This window comes from Leuciscus leuciscus, assembly GCF_965113295.1.
Source record: "Leuciscus leuciscus genome assembly, chromosome: 10".
NCBI lineage: Eukaryota > Metazoa > Chordata > Actinopteri > Cypriniformes > Leuciscidae > Leuciscus > Leuciscus leuciscus.
This window is the reverse complement of record NC_138734.1, coordinates 34,489,205-34,505,988: the sequence shown is the minus strand read 5'-3', so window position 1 is coordinate 34,505,988 and position 16,784 is coordinate 34,489,205. Positions and strand designations below refer to the sequence as shown.

The window sequence follows — 16,784 nt, the reverse complement described above, 5'->3', positions numbered from 1 at the left end:
GCAGCATTTTTGATAATATTAAAGTCCGCGTGAACCGGAAGTTGCAAACGACTTTTCTTCAGTGCTGTGACGTATTTCCCAGTGAAAAGGAATATTGAACAGAGGGCAGGGTTTTACTCTAGCGCTCCTCCTCTCCATCTCTCGCTCATTACAGACTAACGATTTGAGGGGAGTGGTTAAGCGTTTCCCAACCTAAGTCCTCAAACCTACGTCATCAGGGAAGGTCCTCCAATGCAGAGGGGAGGGGCATTTTCAGATTTTGATTAAAGATTACGAAGCCCCAAAAATTTTTTTGGTGTTTTAACTTGCACGGATTAATTGTTCACCACAAGACTAGTAATATGCGCTAACAAAGTAAATACGGTCCATTTTGATTTCAGTTGGACTTTAACAAAACTTTCATGGCCACCAGTATATTTTGTTGTATGAATATCTGAACATGCAATATGTTAACATCTCAAAAGAAAATGAAAACAAAACAAAGTTTTATTTAGCTTCGTGTATTCTTTTTTATCAACACTTGAATGTGGGTGTTTCACAAAAAAGCAACATTTTGAACAAAAAGCTGAGAAAAACTACAATGTGCACAAGCAATGCTTTTATCGCTTGTTCTGCTCCTTGCCTGTGTTATAGTCTGGAGATTCAGTACCCTTTTAGATGATGCGTAATAGCGCCCCCTACCATATAACATTAGCTATGATTTCCATCACCCTGTTTTTATGCGCATTTTGAAGTATTGCATCAGAAACGAGTGATGGAAACTCCAAATTTCGGAAAAACTCCCTCAATCACTTGAGGTGGTTTTTGAATTGTTCGAAAAAGAGTTCATGCGAATAATGGGAGATGGAAACGCATTTTACAAATAAATTCTGACGTAGAGAACATTAAACCTACGTGTTTAATGGGCTGTTTCCACTGATGGTAGTTTGAATGGAAACCCAGCTAGAGAAAACACGGAAAGCCAGAAAATTACGTTAAGAGTTAAATGTTGAGGAAGCCTCTGGAGCTGAAATCCAAATATGGTAGTGGGCATTTCGTTTTCAAAACGCGCTGCAAGCGATAGACCAATCACAACAGACTGGCCCATCTGACGAATCAGAGCAGAGTAAGCTCTCTGAAAGGAAGGGTTTAGAGAGACTGAATCATTGATCTAACCATTTCAGACACTGTGACAAAAGAGGTGATGCTGCAATGTATATTATGAGAATTTTTTTTACCTTGGATGTATGTAAACCTATGTTAAGAGACCTGTAGAACAATATTAGGAACCTTTAAAATAGCATAATATGGGCCCTTTAATATTTTGAGAACCAGACTATGGTTTTATTCTAAGCTGAAAGAGAAATCCCAGACAGAAAGACAAGGTGGACTCAGTTACAATTTTTTTTTTTTTTTTTGAGCAGAAAAACCTTTGTCCACAAACCTCATTTCAGCTTGCTGTGGGAATGAGAGGTAGAATACGAAATTCTTTCGAAATTAAATTGGCAGTTTTGGCCTTGTAAGCAATCTTTTTCATCAAAAGGTAAATCCAGGAAGGAAGTTGAAATATTGGGAAAATATTTTGGAGGAAGTTTGCCTCATTTGAAATGGAATGTCTGGGCTCCAAACTCTTCAGACATGGTCCACTTCAGGTACTTGAGCAGAATTGCTACCGCTTCGACCTCCTTGACCTGTAAACATAGGCACACTTTTTTTGTCCTGATACAAAATTGCTTCCACTCAAAGCAGCAAACACTCAAATCACCTGCTAACATCTTAATTCTAACCAACCGTAACCCACCAAAAAATACAATTACAAACATGCAGAATGACTGTGCAGTCTTACATTTTGCATCAAGCTTCCTTGCCAAGCTTGATGCAAGGAAAACCCTGAATAAGCCAATAAGTTAATGACCCTTTTTAATAACCATTTACCACCTATTTAATATATATATATATATATATATATATATATATATATATATATATATTGTACATAGATACAAATACAGTCCTGGTGTATGAAGTAAAGTCAAGTCAAGTTTATTTGTATAGCGCTTTTCACAATACAGATTGTATCAAAGCAGCTTCACAGTATTAAATTAAAATAATACAACAAAGTTTGTTTCAAGTAAACTGTTGAACTCTCAGGAAAAACAACTGATGGTCTTGGCTCATTCATACCATCATAAAGATGTGTAGAAATGTTTGTGTTCGTACCATATGTGGGAGATGTGTGAACAGTTTCAGATTATTTTACGGTAATCATTCTTATTTAGATCCAATATCTTTGTGAGACTGAGTTTGTATTAAATATTTAATTGAAAACAGAAGCATGGCACCATACAAACACAAAGAGCTCAACAACTCCAATATTCCAACAACAAAAATAGCACAGCCTTAATGTTTTTCTTTGTTGGTGCTAAAATGGGAGAAAGTGGTCAAATCAAGTGCTAAGCTTGACAGCTAAGCTTTCTGAACCGGTTTTAATGTCACTTGTCGTAATGTACAAACAACAGCAGCGCATATTTCAGTAAGACGCATGACATTGGCACATTTACTTCTGGCCTCTGTGAATTGAGGCTTTTAACGCATTTCATTGATGCCAAATCAGATTTGATGCGTTAAGTAAATACAATTTCATAATCTAGTGCATAATCATAATTCTTTTAGACTGGATTTCAGAAACGTTTATTTACATGCCATGGATGTTGTGCTCACTAAGGCAGAGCCAACTAAAATATATTTTGTGAACAGAATAACAAGCTAACAGCACAGCACAGATATTCAATTAAATATTTGTCCATTGACATTCTGATAGATTTATCATTCATTTATTCGTATATTCTTAATGTGACAATCACTATAACAAGATAATACAAAGCCCTTGTGTGTTAAGCATGGGTTCCTGTAGGGTCAAAGAAAATGTCTTGGCTTTTTAAATAGGTTTAAAACAGGTTTAAAATGTGAACATAAAAAAAAAGCTCTTAAAAACACTAGACATCCTGTCTAACAGTCACTACTCAAACATGCATGACTGTAAAATGTATTTTGATAAAAACATTGCATTCTGATATTTTCCTTGATTTTTCACTTTTCTTCACAACTCTCATACTTCATCTTAAAGTATCCATTGTCTACATGAAAATAAATAGCCTTACTGTAGGAATTAAAACTTCTGTCCTCAATAGTTTAAACACTGCTGCCATCTACTGATTTCTTATAGAATCATAACTACTCTTCATGGCTGAGAGAACTGCATAACAAAAAAAAGAAAAAAGGAATAGTGTAAAATTAACCACTATGAATCAAATAAGTATATCATATGCAGTTTATTACTGTAGTGTCTGCAGCAATATCATACAAATGAAACTACACGGAAAGAGCAGGAGCATTCCAAGATGCTGCCTAGTGAAGTCATGAGAATGACTTACTAAAGGACTTATAGAAACACCAACAAATGTTTGTCCCAACTGTCAAATTTCAAGAGTATACATTAACATATATAAAATACAAGCAAATAGCTAATGTGCTTAAGAGACAGTTAGAAAAATCAAAACATTTGTAACACTTTTTTTGTTTTGTTTTAAAAACCACCCAGACTTTACACTAAATGTGAATTTTACATGGCAACACACCCAGGTAGAAAATGCAATACAAAAACAGCTTTGGTGAAATTGTGTAGCCTTCTATAAAAAAGATTTTTACATAAAAAGCATTAAAAAGAGTTTAAATATAATAAAGTGAATTTGCTATTGCACACAGTGAGGAGAGGCTTCGGCTGTGATGGCAATGCGAGAGCAGTCTCAAGGCTTTCTGCGTCTATGAAACAAAAGGGGGTTAAGTCCTCAGTTTATAAAGTTACTTTTTACCTGTGAAAAAAAATAAATAAATAATGAAATGATACACAAATAGAGCTTACTTTGTATATCCGTGATGCTGGTATCCAGGTCCCAAGTTTGAGCCAGCTCTCATCTCCAAAGCCACAGAGCACTAGAGTAAAGTCAATGGATAGGATTTATTTGTCATTTAAAATAGAAACATATGCATGCACACACGCATTCAAAAAAGGATGCAGTACATTGTTTAAAAGAATAGCATTTATTTAAAATGTTAAATGTTTTGTAACAATGTCTTTACTGTCACTTTTGATCATTCTATTCAAAGAATCATGGGAAAGAAAAAAAACATTTCCACAAAAATATGAAGCACAACGGTTAACAATATTGATAAGAAATGTTTCTTGTGCATCAGAACAGCATATTATAATGATTTCTGAAGGATCATGTGACACGGAAGATTAATGAAGAGTAATGATGCTGAAAATTCAGCTGTGTCATCACAGGAATCATTTTTATTTATTTTTCCCTCAAGGTTTTAAATACCAAAAAGTAATCATTGACCTTTAATGTGGGCATTTAAGTGTTAGTGTGTGCATTTGGCTAGGTGACAAAACATTTCTTTACCCTCGTCTCCACATCAGTCCAGTCTCCCTCCATAGGCTCACCATCCGGGCCAGACTCGCCTCTTGCGTCTCGCCTCTCAGATGATCGCCTCTTACGGCTACTATTTAAAAAAAACAATATAGAGAATTTACACAGAGACCTACAAGTTATGCACACGTGACCACCAAAGCATTCAAACTTGGCAACAATCACCTGGCCACAACAGGGCTTTCCTGCTTGAGCGTTTCGATGTCTGTGAATTGAACAGCCTGTCCTCCACCTCTAGTTCTGAACACTTCACCCTGATAAAGAGCAAAGGATTTTAATTTCAGCAGACACACAACACCAGACTGAGCAAGACTGCCAGAAAAAGGAAGCTACCTTGATTAGCTTGGTCTGAATCTCCCCATCCGAGGCCACCTCCTGGTGTGTCAAAACGTACTTGTCACACTTGGACAGAGCTTTCTCATTAGGAGTGCTTACTTTGATGGCATTGGGGATGTTTGGCTGGAGAACTGTATCCAGGTCCACATTACTACTGGGTGTATGATCAACCCACCTCTCCCCACCTGCGGAGTGCGAGCGTCTGTGTAGAGGCCGGACCGCCGGCCCAGTCTATTCAATTAAAACAAACACAGTAAGACAAACAGAAAACAGACCACAAGCATGCTGAAGCGTTAGTGTGTTAGTGAATTTCTAAGCGCAAACTAGACGTACCAAGCTGTTAGGAAGGGGAAAAAAGCTGGAGATTAGAGTGGGACGCTTTATCTTCAAAGAAATTTTTTTTAAATAATAATCTGCTTTTCAGTCTGCAGATATTAAATCTTAAAAAGTTGACAATTTCAGCTTCAACAAATTATGAGCATAATCTGTCTAAAGTGTATGAAGAGCAACTAAACAGTATTGTGAGTAACGGATGACATTGAGAAGATGAAAACTCAAATTTATTCATCTAAAAGTGCAAAACAAAGCCATTACATGGTTAAAATAAGCAGCACATAATACCTTATAATTTTACATTCAGTTCTTCTGGATAATATTTGGAGCAGCTTAAAAACAGATCAAAAGGTCTACATTAAGCTACAATGTCAGCAAGATACTCCACTGACCCAGTGAACCGTTTCCTCTAGGTCTACATCTTGGGGCTGGACAGGCACCTCTCTGGCCCAACACTTGCCTCTTCTCCTGCTAAGACTGTCGGGAAGGCCCTGAGCTCTCTTCCTACTGCCTGGAGGCGACTGGCTACCCTGCCTGCGAGACTGCGGGACTCCCTGCTCCCACTCAGAGATGCAGGAAGCCACTGACACTGGGGAAGGTCTGGGGAAGTGAAGATCTGGCCTGACCGTCTGAGAGAAGTTATATATAGGCTCCAAGGAGGAGAGGGATGACTGCGAACCATTGTAGGGAGACTGAAAGTGACATGATTAGTTCCACATGCAACAAACACCAGTACATTAAAAAATAACATTTACAGCATTAAAAACGGGTGGGAAATCTGTGAAGGCACACAGGGTAATTATACACACATACTGCAAAGCCATGCATGGACCAATAAAGATGAGGTTTGTGGATTAGGTTAGGCATAATTTTCAGGGTCAGGCAGTCTAGAAACGCAAGTCAGTTAAACGTACAGGAACGGGTGACGGGGAGGCGGATCTCTTGGGGGGAACTTTGTCCTTTTCTCTGGAGGGCCGCTGTGGTTGCCGGTTCTCCGTCTTCCCCTCTGTCACAATGGCTTTGAGTTGTTTGAGTTTCTCATCCTTCACCCACAGCTTATTCTGCATCTCCAGCTGCTTGGCATTAACCCGCCTCTCCTGCAGAGAACAAACCATCCATGTATTACACCAACAAATTAAAAGAAAGATAAGCTAGTCTTTACCAAAACAAACTAATTTCAAATATGTGACCCTGGATCACAAAACCAGTCACAAGTAGCACGGGTATATTTGTGGCAATAGCCAACGATACATTTTATGGGGCAAAATTATTGCTATTTCTTTTAAGCCAAAAATCATTAGGATGTTAAGTTCTAACTTTTATGCATTTACTACCGTAAATGCATAAAACAGAACATAAATGGACAACTTTAAAGGCGATTTTCTCAATTTTTCTATTTTTTTGCACCCTCAGATTCCAGATTTTCAAATAGTTGTATCTCGGCCAAATATTGTCATATACTAACAAACCATACATCAATGGAAAGCTTATTTATTCAGCAAAAATCTATGAATGTATACATTTCAATCTAAAAAAAATTGACCCATGTGACTGGTTTTGTGGTCCAGGGTCACATATATGGTTTATGGAAAGATACTCACACATTCCTTTTCCCACTTGAGCTTGGCGTCAGTGACGATGCCCTGCATACGTGATTCCATGCGTCTCTTTTCAGACATTTCCCTTTGAAGCCTCTGTTCTCTGCTCTCCAATTCGTGCTGTAGAGATCGCTTGTCCTCCTCATAGATGTTGGTAGTTTTCTGCAGGATGTCAATCTGCACACAGAATAGCAATGCAGATGCATTAAAGCTGCCATATTCAACACTTAGGTCAAGGTTTGTTGCAACATATAGTACTTATTTCAACCATAATTTTCATAGCCTAGTTTGTGTTGTGGAATGTCAGTTAAATCTACTGTGTACACCACAGTTCAAAAGTTTGGTTTTATAAGATAGTTATTTTTGGCAAGACTCTTATGCTCACCAAAACTGCACTTATTTGATTAAAAAAAATACAATAAATATGAATGTAATATGAATATTTGTAATACTTTGTGGTTGAAAAGACTGAATCAGTTTCATACCTAGGGCTGGGTATCGTTTAAATTTCAATACCGGTTCCTGAACGATACTTTGATACCAATTTTATTAAATCCATTTTAACAAGATTACATAACCTCAGAAAAACTTTGGTTTTATTTTTTCAGTTTCACTAATGCTCCTTAGCCAGTGCACAAAGGAACAAATTATTGTTTTTATTAAGAGCTCATGCTCACCAAAGCTGAATTTGTTTGATCAAAATTACAGTAAAACTTGTAACATTGTGAAATAGTATTACAATTTAAAATCTTATTTGAATATATTTAAAAATGTAATTTATTCCTGTGATGTCAAAGCTGAATTTTCAAAATCATTACTTCAGTGTCACATGATCCTTCAGAAATATGAAAACAGTTTGCTGCTTAATATTTTGGAAACTATGATAAATGTTTTCATGATTCTTTGATGAAGAAATTTCAAAAGAACAGCATTTATTTGAAACCGAAATCTTTTGTAACATTACACATGTTTTAAGGTCATTTTTGATCACTTTAATGCATCCTTGCTGAAAAAAAATTCTGACTAACCAACACATTTTTAAACGGCAGTGTACATTTAGTTGGTCATTATTGCAATATAAACACTGTCAGAGTGATCCACAAGGTATGTCTTCATTTACCAGTCGAAGACGGAGCAACTTTCTGCTCTTATGTTTACTCCGTGCTCTGTCAAGGCCTTCGTCATATCTGTCATGGTACCGGTCTTTGCAGCAATTATTTTACCGCAGATACTGCATTGCGCGCTGTTGGCATCGAGCCTGGAGAAATGTAGCCACACTTTTGATCGACTTTTCCACATCTTTAGGGTAGTGTGTGTGTGTGTGTTTGTGCGTGTGTGTTTGTGCGTGTGTGTGTGTGTGTGTGTGTGCGTGCGTGCCTCATGAGTATGTGCGCGGAGAGTTTGTGTGTGTACTCGCGTCTCATTGGGTATGTGCGTGAGTTTGTGTGTGCTCGCGTCTCATATGAGTATGTGCGTGGAGAGTTCCGTGCGTCTCGTGTGTATGTGCGTTGTTGTGCATTTCATATGTATGTGTTTGAGCACTGACGTTGACGAGTTAACCCCTTAGGTATCGAAATTTGGTACCGAACAACAAATCATTTTTCAATACTCGATAGTATCGAGGCAATTCGGTCAGTACCTAAAAAGTATCGAACTCGGTACCCAGCCCTATTCATACCTATACATTGCCTCTGACCTAGAGAGAGCAGTTGTTGAGTAAACACAGATTTGAATGTTTTGGTGTGATTGATTTACCTGTGTCTATTAAACCTTTGACATTGTCATTTAGGAATGAGATCATTTGGATGTTTGAATTGAGATCTTTTAACGATAAATTGTGCAGCACCATGTCCTTGTTATACAAGTATAAAGTTCTTAGAAACAAGGTTCCCACACCTTGGTTAACTTCAAATTCAAGAACCTTTCAAGGACTTTCCAGGTCCATTGTATCTATGCATATTTTATTTTATTTTATTTTTTTATTCAGATTCACAAGCTTAAGGACCCGTGGGAACCCTGTTAAAACAACCCTTTAGAAAAATATTGCACTTAATTTTTATCCTGACTCAATGATGGTGCAAATACCTTGTACTCCAGCATCTTAGATTTCTTTTCTAGACGATCAATCTCGTTCTTCTGGTTCTGTATCATTTTATCCTTTTCCCCAAGCTTGCCACGCTGCTCATGGATGAAGTTCTCCTTGGAGAGAATGTTGCTGTCCTGCTCTTGAAGCACAGACTTCAGCATGTCAGCTGAAACAAAATAAGGGCCAGAAATAAAAATAAAAAAAAAGGTTTCACATGAAGGACAATATAAACCGCTCTGAATGATGATTTTACCTGTTTTATTGTACTCTTCTATCATCATCTGTCGAACCCTGTGTCTCTTCTCCAGGGCCTCGATGAGTCTGGGTAGAGTGACATCATCATTAGGGCCAGAAACCTCACAGGGAGGAAGTGGAGGAAAGGACTGAAGAAGCTGGTTCAATACTGTTGGAAACTCTGTAAAAGCACACATCACATATTGTAACATTAACAGTAATATTTAACAGAGACATTAGCCTGCATGTTAAAGAAACAGCACATTTGAGATGATGTTAACGCATGTTACATTCTCAAATAATGTGCAAGTTCACACACACACACAAAAAAAGTACCTCCATCTACAGGACCACCACGGTCCTCCAGTCTGCGAGTCAGCTCATCTTTGAAGGCTTGGTTCCTCTGTCGGCGACCAGCAGTATAGCCACAGATGGGCCGGTCAACAGGCCGGGCCACTTCCACTTCCTGAGTCATCTCAGCAAAGCGCATCACCAGCTGCACACAGATGAGAAACCCAAATATCAAAGTACAAGTAGTATAAATCAACACGAACAATCCATCATTTGACCTGTTCATTTTGCTTACCAATGTCTCCTCATAATCATCAGCTTTTGGATTTACACACACGACCATCCTCACTTTGCCTTCACCATCAAAGTAGTTTTTGAATAGATGGGTCACTTTAGAGTCTCTGTATGGAACCATCTGAGGACAGAAGTCAAGAGTGCCTTGATGTTGCTGAATTTAGAAGTGTTTAATCAAAGGTCAGTTGAAATCTTCCACATACCTTGTTTGTGCCACACATCTGGTTCTCCCTCAGTACCTCAATACACGTGCGCAGAGTCATTAAAGATTGATTTATGTTGCCTGTGAGAGGTAAAAAAAAAACAACATATGGTCTTCATTTGCACCTCTGAAATCCTAAAGTCAATCTTTAGTTCTTAGTGCCATTGGCGGACCTGCTTCACGGAGACGACTGCCCTCTGCTCGAGTTCTGCTAGTGCGTTCACTGCCAGCCAGATCCACCAGACACAACTGGCTCACGTTCACCTGATTCTTATCCTAAAAAAGGGAAGATCATAAATTAAAATCAAGTATTAGGTCAGTGGTACCACTATCACAATTCAGAGCCCAACTTTGGCATCTCCACATGTAGGGCCAAAATGTCACATTTGAAGGGTTAGTTCACCTAAAAATGAAAAGTCTCAATTACTCATTCTCATGTCACTCAAAACTCATACGATTTATTTCCTTGAAGATATTTTTAACAAACCGAGACATTCCCATCCAAACCAAAGCTTTGACGCTTCAAAAAGTTAGACATGTCTACCGCAAAGAGACAATCGCTTTATATTTGGAAAAGATTTAATTTAGGCGACTATCCTTTTAACATCCATTGCTTAATCCATTTAAAAGCTTTATCTGACTTGTCTCAGCTTTGACGATGTGAAATTACCCACAAATCAGGTTCTCAGAGGGTTGTGTCAAAATACTTATTACAGTGTTTAAAATGAAGGTGAAACTGCTGAACATTAGTTGATCACTAGGGGGTGTTAAAATACCTAGACATCACATTCATTAAGCCTGCATAAAGATCAGGAACACCACAATTGTTTAGCTGTGCAAAAAAAAAAAATTATAATAATTTAAATTTACATGCTTTATTTATAATGGGGTAAAAAGAAAAGTTTCACTTGGCATTTGTCTGAACAACATTAGGTACCTAGCAGTTAACAGAGTTATTATAAAAAAGTGTAACTAGTGATCGTTTATTGCAAAAAGGATTATATATAAAAAGAAAAAGCATTAGAATTAAACCGACCTGAAGCACATTGTCTCCATCTGCATCCAGAGGTGCTTGTGCCAATTTAACAATGAACACACTATGAGAGCGGCTGGACTCACGGTTCAATTCCGTGTTTGCAATCCTGCGCTTCTTCTGACCTGTTTAGAAAACAGAAGTGCTCATACAATAGCTCTGCGTGCGAACCACAAACAAACCATTTGAAAAAAGCTAACATCTAAATCAATGTACCTCTCCAAAAGACTTCAAAAGCTTCCTCTGTTGACTTGACCTCGACCTCGGTGCACCCAGCCACATACATGTTATGATTTTGATCTTCACGCAGTATTTTGGATTGGGGCGGTCTGAAATGTGGTAAAAAATACATTTAAAAAAATGGTAAAAAAGCATGAGATCACTTCTGTAACCACAGAGTAGAACAAACAAATTATACAGACATTATGCAATGAAGCAGTTTCTGCATGGGTGTCTACTGGCAAGGAAAACAGACTGCCAAGACAAAAGCTTTTACACTGGCACAAAAAAAAAAATCGGATTTTTTTACTCACATCTGATAGGTCGGAATTTGTTGCACACATGTAAACAAATCCAAACTATTTTCGCATCCGATCTGAGCATTTTCCAAATGTGGTTTTACATCAGATACACATCTGATATCTGGACATCCGACCTGCGTCTAAAAACGTATATTCGATTTCAAGCCACCACAAGGCGAGGCCGACACGTTTGCCCACAAAGATAGCTTCTTAATGTCATATCAAGCAGATGTGCCTGGTTTTTGCAGGTTTTTTATTTTTTATTTCAATTCTTATTTCAGAATTCTTATTTCAAATTTACCCTTATTTTCCTATATATCCACTCGGCCAGATTTTGCGCTGCAAAACATTCATGACAGCGGTTTTCTTGTATATGCTGGCAAATAATCATGGCCACCCGAAATGAATTATATTTTACAAAAAATGTATAGCATGGCCATTCAAAACCAGAGGGTCTACCATGTGCATAGTAAAGTGATCACCAACAATCATTTTGGGCGGGAATTAATGTAAACACAGATATCGGATAAGTAAATGTAAACAGGCAGCCCCCCCCCCCCAAAAAATGGATATGGTCAAAAGATCAGATCTGAGCATTAGGACGTGTAGTATAAACGCAGCCACAGAGAGACTAAAAGCAATTGAAAGCAAAGACAGGACATGCAGCACAGCTACACAAAGGAAAGAAAATCCTTAAAGGCAGCAAGTCCATCTATAAATGGATTTCACTGGCCACGTACATGAACTCAGTGTTGTTTCTCAGAGGTGTGCCTGCACCATTCCACCTAATGAAAAAACAAAATACATTTATCTATAAACTAAGCTCACTGATATTAATAAGTATTTAAAAAATTTTTTTTTTTTTTTATTAAACTAAACTGAAACTATCTTGGGTAAAATGAGATTTAAAAAAAGCCTAATAAAAAAAAACTCTTACTGACAAATATACAGTGAAATAGTAATATTGCTTGCTACAATTAAAACATTTATTTTAAAATAAATTCAGCAGCTATTCTTCAGTCTTTAGTGTCACGACACTTCAGACATCATTCTAATATGATGATTTCGTGCTCAAGAAACATTTCTTTTTAATCTTCAAAACCGTTGTGGAGCTTAATATGTTTGTGAAAAAAAAGAAAAAAATCTGGATAATTTGATAAATATAAAATACAAAAGAAAAGCATTTATTTGAAATGGCAATCTTTTATAAAATTATAACTGCCTCTACTGTCATTTTTGATCATTAATGCATCCATGCTGAATAAATGTATTAATTTACTATATTAAATATACCGGTATTAAAAAAACTGATTCCAAACTTTTGAACAGTACTGCATAAAATAAGTGTTTTATAATAAGTGTTTTATAAAGCATACAGAGGACATACAGCACACAAAGACAGTGAATAAGAAATGATAAAATCACTCATTTCAATTTACCACTAAATATCAAACTTAGCTAGCTTACTTGGGCTTTATTGGGTCAAACGGAGTCTCCTCCAGGAGATCATAGATGTAGTTGTTGTAAATCTCGATGTAAGACACAAAGACACTATAGCTGCTGTCCTCATCCACCCCATCTGCTCTACAAGCATCCTCCGGGCTGATCATGTCAGCAAACTCAGGGTCAATTCGCCTACAAAACAAGAACAGCAGATAAATGTACTGCGTTTCGTTTCAATTAGATTAGGTTCTTTTTTAACTGATTTCAAATGGAAATAACCTTGTATTTGGGGTCTTCGGTACAGTTGACTGACTGTCTCGCTTCTGTCGGTCCAAGAGTGCATCTACCTGATTCTGCACCTCCATGCCATTTTTATCATCAGGCTTGAAAACCTAATGAGGGAAAGATCAAGATAGCTCAAAGATGGAAACTTTACTTATGCTCTTTTATTCTGTTATGCAAGAATAAAAGAAAAGTAAATTGATGAATTGACTCACATATCTCTTGGCCTGGTAGGGGCCAATGCTGTTGAAGATCATGTCAAGGGAACGTGGAAGTAGCCCACCTTGACCCGGTGAGCCAGTCATTGTATGAGTTTTCCCACTGCCGGTGACACCGTAGGTGAACAACAGGCCTAGTTTAAAAGGAAGAAAACTGCTGTCAGTCTTACCACAGATAGGGCTGTGACGGTATGGGATTTTTTCTTACCGCGGTGAAGCAGCAACAAATCTCGCGGTTTGGCGGTTAATCTTGATCGTTTTACCTTTGTGAGTACGGTCTATAGAAAAAAACGAACCGGATCGGTGCTTGCAACGCGGAGCTGTTACAGTTAATGCCCAGAGCTCCCATTCAGCTAAAACGGCAGTTATGGGGGCATAAACCTAAAGAGTGTCTTTGTGCCTCTTAACAGACACAAAATGCAATTAAAATGTCTGTCCAACATGAACAGGGCCCTTACATGACAACAAGATGCGTTTAGCAACTTAGTCATTGTTTAAACTCACCTAAATAGTGTTTTAGACGGCTAGCTGTAGTCTCACGATGAAGTCCCGTAGGAACTCAGTTGTAACATCAAAATGTAATTTATTAATATGTATTCATGTCAAAATGACATACAAACATCTTTTCCTATTCTATTTTGCCAGGAAACGCTTCCAACAGGCTTGCGTGTCGCGCGAAAAACAGGCGTCGGTTCTATTTCTAGCATGCACGCGTTTTCCGCGCAGCTCGTGCCGCAACTCACGCAGGCAGAGTGCAAGCTCTAACCTGTTAACATGGGAGACGAAATAAAAACGGACACGCCACGCAGCCAGTGTGTCGCCGACCTAAGGTAGGTGTGCTGCACTGAAGTCCAGCAAACGCCACAGGATGGTTAATTTTTCTAAGATGTTGTCTTAAGTTAGTGGTATTTCCTCGCGAGACGGATACTTTTGTGCGACAAATACGGCATATTGCCTTGTCCAAATTCACCGGCTTCCCCTTAATTGTCACCTGCCTCAAAGGCGACACAGTATTTGGCTTAGAAGCTAGATTCGTGGCTATTTTTTTAATAATGTCATTCGGCTAGCGCCGTCAACTGTTATTGCCAATAGGCTACCACATAAGAGAGATCGCTACTTGCAATTAAAATCTAACTCCAACTGTTTACGTTATGCTTGTCTTTTATGTCTGTGTTTGTTTGTATTTAATTGAACATTATCTGTAAACATCACAAGTACTGAAACCTAGCAGTTAATTACTCAGACACACACAAAAAATAAATCCCCCATATGTTTAACAGACTGTCCCTCCCTTGCGCAGGAAGCGTTTTTTCTTCTCCAGAAGCCCTTGAACATGGGGCCCTTGAATTATAGTTCATATCACACACCATATGCACTCCTGTAACTTTCAGCAAAAAAAAAAAAAAAAAAAAAAAAAGAGTGCGGTGATGACCTCACACCGCGGTAGGCATCTCATTAACGCGATATTGCGGTGATGCGGTTATCGTCACACCCCTAACCACAGACCAAGCTTAAGCCTAGTTCCAGACTAAAAGGCATGTTTATGAAAGCTACTTAAATGCCCTAATTAAACTAATGCCTAATCCGGCTTAATCTAAGCCCTGTCTGTGAAACCAAGCCAGTGTTTTTAAATAACTAAATGTGTCCAGAAGAGCATATTTACCATTTTTGCAGTGAATAAGGTCTTCCACCAGAGGTTTAGCAACATCTTCAAATAATTCCTTCTGTGTCGTTTTAATTCCAAACACTTTTTTGAAGGAATATTGTGTCTGAAACAGAAACGATTAGTTAACTTCAGTAGTCCAACAAAGCCTGACTAGTGCCATAAGCTTCAAAAGGAATATTTTTCTGTTCCATGCAACACAAAATTATACAACAAAACCTTGCAAATGAGAGAAAGCAGTTCATTGAAAAGATGGACTCAAAAAGACTTGAAGAAGCACACAAGTTGTACAGACCACATTTATGGTGCTTTTACAGTCATTTTACAAGCTTGAAAACCTAGTACTCACTCATTTTTATTATATAGAAAAGTGTAACCATTACATGCATCAAAAAATCACTTCGTGTTGCACAGAAGAAAAGTCATACAGTATTAGAGAGCTGGAGTGGAGTAAGGGTGAACTAATCCTAATTCACAAAAAGTTCCTAATTTTTTTTTTATAATTCTTGAGGGCACTCACCTCTTTGTATTCACCATTCCTATTGGCTTTGAGCCCATCAGGGGCATGTAACTGAATGGTGGTGTTGCTTATAACCTCAATACAGCATTCCTCGTCATCTGCACCCAGTGGACGCACGCGACAATACACCTGCCAACACACACATCGCAGATTAATACGTTTATCGTGATTTATATTAACTTAATGTGAGCAACAAGTTACAACATACTCCAACAGGGTCCTTCTGGTTGTTGGAAGTCTTTTTTGGAGGAGGGCGGCGGGGCGTCTTGCCCTTCCTGTAACAAAAGCAAAAATTCAGACGTCATTCCGTCAGCAAATAACTTCAGTTCAAGCAAAACGAGTCTGGCTTTGGTTGAAAGGGTCCTAACTGGCTATAAGCGATCTTTTTGGAGTTACAATAGGAATATTGAACCAGCAAACGTAATTACTGATTTTAACGTGAAACACTAAGTTGGTTAGCGAACACGTTGGTAATAATGTGGTCAACAAATAGTCAACCTACTAAAATAAATAGAAAACATGAGAAATTACGCGGGATTATGAACTGATCCAAAGTACAAACAGTGGTAATAACGCTAAATAAACTCAACGAGCCGTGAGCGAGTTAACGTACACTAGTTAACTAATGTCTGCATAGACCCACCTAACGTCTTTCATGTGAGACCATAAACTCGGTTATTTGTGAATAAACAGAACTTTAATAATTCGTTATCAGTTTAATATAACTAAAGTACAAAATATGTATAAAACACTTACGCTTGCCTAATCATATTGAGGTGTTTTAGTTCAATTCCGCGACGCAAAACCAGCTGTCCTTGTCCGTATACAACATTCGAAGTTCAAACGTTCCCCCTCCTGCGTCAGAAACTGATTTTTCAAATGTGACCAATGAGCGAGCTCAGACGCGCCTCAGAAGAGCGGATGTCCCGCCTCAAGCCCCACCCCTCTCCTATTGACAATATCCGGTTTTATCCAGAATCTAACAAACAAGGGAGAAAATGTGGAATTAATTTTGACTATAATTAAGTCAAAAGTTATTAGAAAGGTTGTTCTATTGATGAATTTGTATTAGTGTATTGTTTGAATGTTTAATTGTGATGGTAAACATCAAATGTGGAAACTTATTTTAGCTTTGTATTTATAATAGTATGCAATGCCAATGTAACCTGTCACTAGAAGTAAAGTTTGCATACTGTCTATGGAAGTTTGTCCTTTTCTTTAAGGACCGCATTGGAAACAAGTTTTTAACTTTAGTGTG

The 16,784-nt window shown here is 37.9% G+C and overlaps 1 protein-coding gene and 1 long non-coding RNA gene across 8 annotated transcripts; one reads left to right on the top strand and one right to left on the bottom strand.

Annotated features, from left to right (window-relative positions):
• Nucleotides 1-3,296: 3,296 nt before the first annotated feature.
• On the bottom strand, nt 3,297-16,394 carry kif23 (kinesin family member 23). Of its 7 annotated transcripts, none has more exons than XM_082181646.1 (24): nt 16,283-16,394; nt 15,735-15,801; nt 15,527-15,655; nt 15,007-15,112; nt 13,341-13,477; nt 13,123-13,235; nt 12,868-13,035; nt 12,141-12,185; nt 11,096-11,208; nt 10,883-11,004; nt 10,020-10,122; nt 9,848-9,927; nt 9,646-9,765; nt 9,396-9,555; nt 9,079-9,240; nt 8,825-8,991; nt 6,743-6,916; nt 6,056-6,238; nt 5,534-5,833; nt 4,806-5,039; nt 4,638-4,726; nt 4,446-4,545; nt 3,902-3,972; nt 3,297-3,801 (listed from the first exon to the last, which is right to left on the bottom strand). In XM_082181646.1, exons 1-24 carry the CDS (start codon nt 16,294-16,296, stop codon nt 3,786-3,788), a joined length of 2,973 nt encoding a protein of 990 aa, XP_082037772.1. In that variant the 5' UTR covers nt 16,297-16,394; the 3' UTR covers nt 3,297-3,785. The 7 variants fall into 7 exon arrangements, with proteins under 7 accessions (XP_082037772.1, XP_082037773.1, XP_082037774.1 ...); XM_082181647.1 differs by having other exon boundaries at nt 4,446-4,542; XM_082181648.1 differs by having other exon boundaries at nt 16,289-16,369.
• LOC309507460 lies at nt 3,986-4,562 on the top strand. The gene is made up of 2 exons (XR_014209151.1): nt 3,986-4,103; nt 4,261-4,562. It is a non-coding gene; the product is annotated as an uncharacterized lncRNA (long non-coding RNA).
• Nucleotides 16,395-16,784: the final 390 nt, after the last annotated feature.